The sequence below is a fragment of the Arachis ipaensis genome, chromosome B03 (assembly GCF_000816755.2).
Source record: "Arachis ipaensis cultivar K30076 chromosome B03, Araip1.1, whole genome shotgun sequence".
Classification (NCBI taxonomy): domain Eukaryota; kingdom Viridiplantae; phylum Streptophyta; class Magnoliopsida; order Fabales; family Fabaceae; genus Arachis; species Arachis ipaensis.
In genome coordinates, this window is record NC_029787.2 from 49,724,316 (window position 1) to 49,728,567 (window position 4,252).

The 4,252-nt window shown below is 36.5% G+C and overlaps 1 protein-coding gene across 1 annotated transcript in view; it reads right to left on the reverse strand.

Moving 5' to 3' along the window:
• The window catches only part of LOC107633085 (uncharacterized mitochondrial protein AtMg00810-like), a 9,875-nt gene extending 7,799 nt beyond the window's left edge, over positions 1–2,076 (reverse strand). The window contains exon 1 of the mRNA XM_016336718.2: positions 1,957–2,076. Coding sequence (XP_016192204.1) covers positions 1,957–2,076 — 120 coding nt within the window. The remainder of the gene's footprint in view (positions 1–1,956) is intronic.

Here is a 4,252-nt window from a genome sequence, read left to right on the forward strand (position 1 = left end):
CAGTGAGGGTTCAATAGCTCATTAACATATATCTCTGCTTGAATTATTAATTGTCTTGCAAGTTTATAAAATATTTTTCTCTCCCATCTCAACTGTAAAAGTGCTTTATCATTATCTAAGGTTTGGCTATATATATATATATGACACCTTGAGAATGTGAATTAATTCAACTACATGTAAGCTTTATATACAAGTGAATAAAAATTAAGAATTGTGTGATTCATGTAGGTAGTTGCATTTAGAGTAGATAGCATTGCATGAGATTCCACCACTTTAACCTTAACTTACTCTTTATCTTGGACTTAGCATGAGGACATGCTAGTGTTTAAGTGTGGGAAGGTTGATAAACCCATATTTTATGATATATTTTGTGCTTAATCTGAGTGATTTATTCAATCCTTCACCCACTTATTCATATTAATTGCATGGTTTTACTTTTCCTTCCTTATTATGTGATGTATGTGAAAAACATGTTTCCTATGCTTAAAAATAATTATTTTGATTCCCCTTTATTTCCATTCGATGTCGTGATTCGTGTGTTGAGTAGTTTCAGATCTTCTAAGGCAGGAATGACTTAAAGGATGGAAAGGAAACATACAAAAATGGAAGGAAAGCACAAAATAGAGTTTTTGAAGAAACTGGCAGCCACGCGATCGCATGGGCGACGCGGTCGCATGCCAGCGCGAAAAGGCATTGACGCGGCCGCATGACTGACGCGACCGCATGACAAGGAAAACTCCGAATAACGCGACCGCATGACCCACGCGAACGCGTGACAGAGGCCACGCACCAGAAATTGTAGAAAACGCTCATAGCGAATTCTAAAGCCCTTTTTGGCCCAAATCCAAGTCCAGAAGGCATAGACAGAGGTTATGAAGTGGGAGAATGCATCCATTCAAGGAGAGTCTCCAATTAGTTAGTTTTCCATGATTTAGATTTGGTTTTGAGAGGGAGATTCTCTCCTCTCTCTTTAGGATTAGGATTTAGATTTAGGATTTTATGCGCTTTCAGGATTATCTCTTTTTATCAGGTTCAATATTCCTTTTTATTATTTTCCCAATTTTATTTATGAATTCTTCTATGTTACAGATTACTCTTTGAATTAATGTTATTTGAGGTATTTCAGTTTATTATTGCTTTCTTTTATTTACATTATTGTTATTCCCATCTGAAGACATTTTTATTCCAGTAGATTTACTTTTCTCCTTTTGGTCTTGGTTAAGAAATCAGTAACTCAGGAGTTATCAAACTCAAGCATGATTGATAATTGTTATCTTTGCTAATTGAACTGAACTTCTATAATCCCAATCTTTCCTTAGGGATTAACTAGGATTCGAAGATCAAACTAATTAGTCACTTGACCTTTCTTTACTTTAAGTAAAGACTAATTGAGTAGAATTAAGATTCAATTTTCATCATCATTGATAAGGATAATTAGGATAGGACTTCTAATTTCTCATACTTTGCCAAAAGTGTGTTTTACAGTTATTTATTTAATTTACAATCTTTTACTTATTTTAAATTGCAATTTAAATTACTTGTTCCTTATCTTCAAAACCCCGATTTACAATCTCCATAACCAATAATAAGAACATACTTTCCTGCAGTTCCTTGAGAAGACGACCCGAGGTTTGAATACTTCGGTTGTCAATTTATTTAGGGGTTTGTTACTTGTGACAACCAAAATGTTTGTAAGAAAGGTTGATTACTTGGTTTAGTAACTATACTTACAACGAGAGTTTACTATAACTTCTAAACCATCAATCTTCAGTTCTTCATGGAGCTTGCTTCTTGATCAACCTCTTCCAATCTTTCATCATTCATACTATGCCTTGGAGGTGGTGCATTATCCTCCTCAACATCATCTTCAAGTTCAATGGAAGAAAGTTCAACAACTTCCACAAAATCATCAACAACATCACTTGGTGTGGAAGTGTTCTCAAGCTTGAAATCCACCTCTTGCTCAACTTTGCCTAGGTCTTCAATCACTTCTTCAACGATCTCTTCCTCCTCCACTTGTTGCAAGACATACCCCATCTCCTTGTTCTCATGTTGGGATTCTAAAATCTCTTTCATGCTCCATTCTTTGGTTGATTTCTCACATTCATCTGTGGAGACACTTTGTCTACAGTGTAAATCCTATGAGTCCAAGTTGGTTTTAATCTTGGCAAGGTTAGCCTCAATAGCTTCATTCATCCTTTGGGCTTCCTCTTGTTTCTTTTGACGGATGATTGCTTGAAGTTAGTCCCTTACTTCCTTGAGATGATCCATTGACTCTTGTTCTACTTGGCTAACATAGGTAGGATCATATTGCTCTTGGATTGATGGATATGGGTGTTCTTCCATGGATGGTTGTGGTGAAAAGGGGAATTCATTTTATGGTTGAAAGTTCTCATGCATGGGAGGTGATTCATCTTGGTAAGAATAGTAAGGTGGTGGTTCTTGAGGGTATTGGTGGTGGAATTGGGGTGGTTCTACATATGGTTCACAAGGTGGTTGGTATAGTGGATATGGGTTAGGGTCATATGGAGGTGTTTGGTGGTAAGGGACTTGTGAGTATGATGGTTGAGGGCTATATTGTGGAGGGGGTTCATAGGCATATGGTGGGAGTTGTTGGTAATCATAAGGAGGTCCACCATAGTCATTTAATTGGTATGCATCTTGGAATGGCTCTTGCTCATAGCACATTTGGGAAGGTTGTTGCCAAGAAGGGTGATCAAATCCTTGAGACTCCTCCCTTCTTGATTGTTCCATCCTTGATGCATGTTGTCATTGTAATTTCCATCTCCTACAACATAGTTGTAACCACACTCATAGCCAAAAGGATGAGAATTCATAATGACAAATAAAAACAAAGGCTAACAAAAATAAGCAACAAAGTCCTAAACCTAACAAAAACTGACAAACAAGCAAAACGCAAACATATTTACAATATTCACATATATACAATAGCCAATAACATAACACCATTACAATTTTCCGGCAATGGCGCCAAAAATTTGATAGTGAGAATTATGGTCGGTCTAGAATTTCTCTTATAGAAAAGAATTACTTTGTTGTAAGTATAGCTCCAAACCAACTAATAATCCTCACATCAAATTTTAATATTGGTTGTCACAAGTACAAACCCCAATAAAAATTAATCGAAGTATTCAAACCTCGGGTCGTCTCACAAGGAATTGCAATGAAGTGCTCAATTATTGTCTATGAAGGAAACAAGGGGGTTTGATTTGTAATTGGCAAGAAAATATAAAAGCAAGAAAGTAAATGACAAGAACTAATAAAGGAAAGGAAAAGAACTCTTGGCTAAGACTTGGGAATGGAAATCACCATCCTTGTCTACAAATTATATATTTACAATTATGAGGGACCAACCCATTAAGTCTACTTCTATGCTTGAGGTACGTATAAAGTCTACTTCAACGCTTGAAGTACGTCAAATAGGCTTGATCAACATCAATCCATAAGTCCTAACCTAGCTACTAATTGATTTAGTAGTAGGCTAGCGTCAATGGTTATCAAATTGACTACTAAGGATTCTCAAATAACCAATTCAATGAGACCTAATGACTCAAGGTCACTCAATTCCTTTAGCCTAGGCCAAGAGTAAAGAAAACTACTCAAAAACTAGTGGAAACATTTTAACAAATACCTAGAGTGCAATAAAAGTAAACAACACAAAATACAAGAATTAATGAAACCCATAACTAACATAAGCAAGAAAACAATAACAACAATGAAGATAAACATAAAAGGGCATGGAAACATAAAATTGCATTGACAGAAAATAGAAATCCAACAAAGGTTCATGAAAGTAAAAAGGACAAAATAAGGAAATTAACAAGGAAAGCTAAGGAGATTAAGAAAATAGAACAATAAAGAATTGACACAAAAATAAGAATTAAAAGTTGGATCTAAGAAAATTTAACCTAAACTATCCTAAATTCTAGAGAGAAGGGAGAGCTTCTCTCTCTAGAATTCTAACCCACAACATGATGAAAACTACGCTATGACTTCTCCCCCCATTCCCTTGCGGTCCTTGGGTTCAAAAGCATCAGAAATGAGTTGGATTTGGCCATCCTTGAGCTCAGAAATCACCCCAGTGTTTTGCCTTTAGTGAAGTCACGTGTAGCTTGTCACACGTACGCGTCACTGGTAAAATTCCTCTTCACCCGTGTGCGTGGGTGACGTGTGCACGTCCCTGGCGAATATCCTTATCACGCGTAACTGTGCGCGTGGCCTTGAGTTCAAC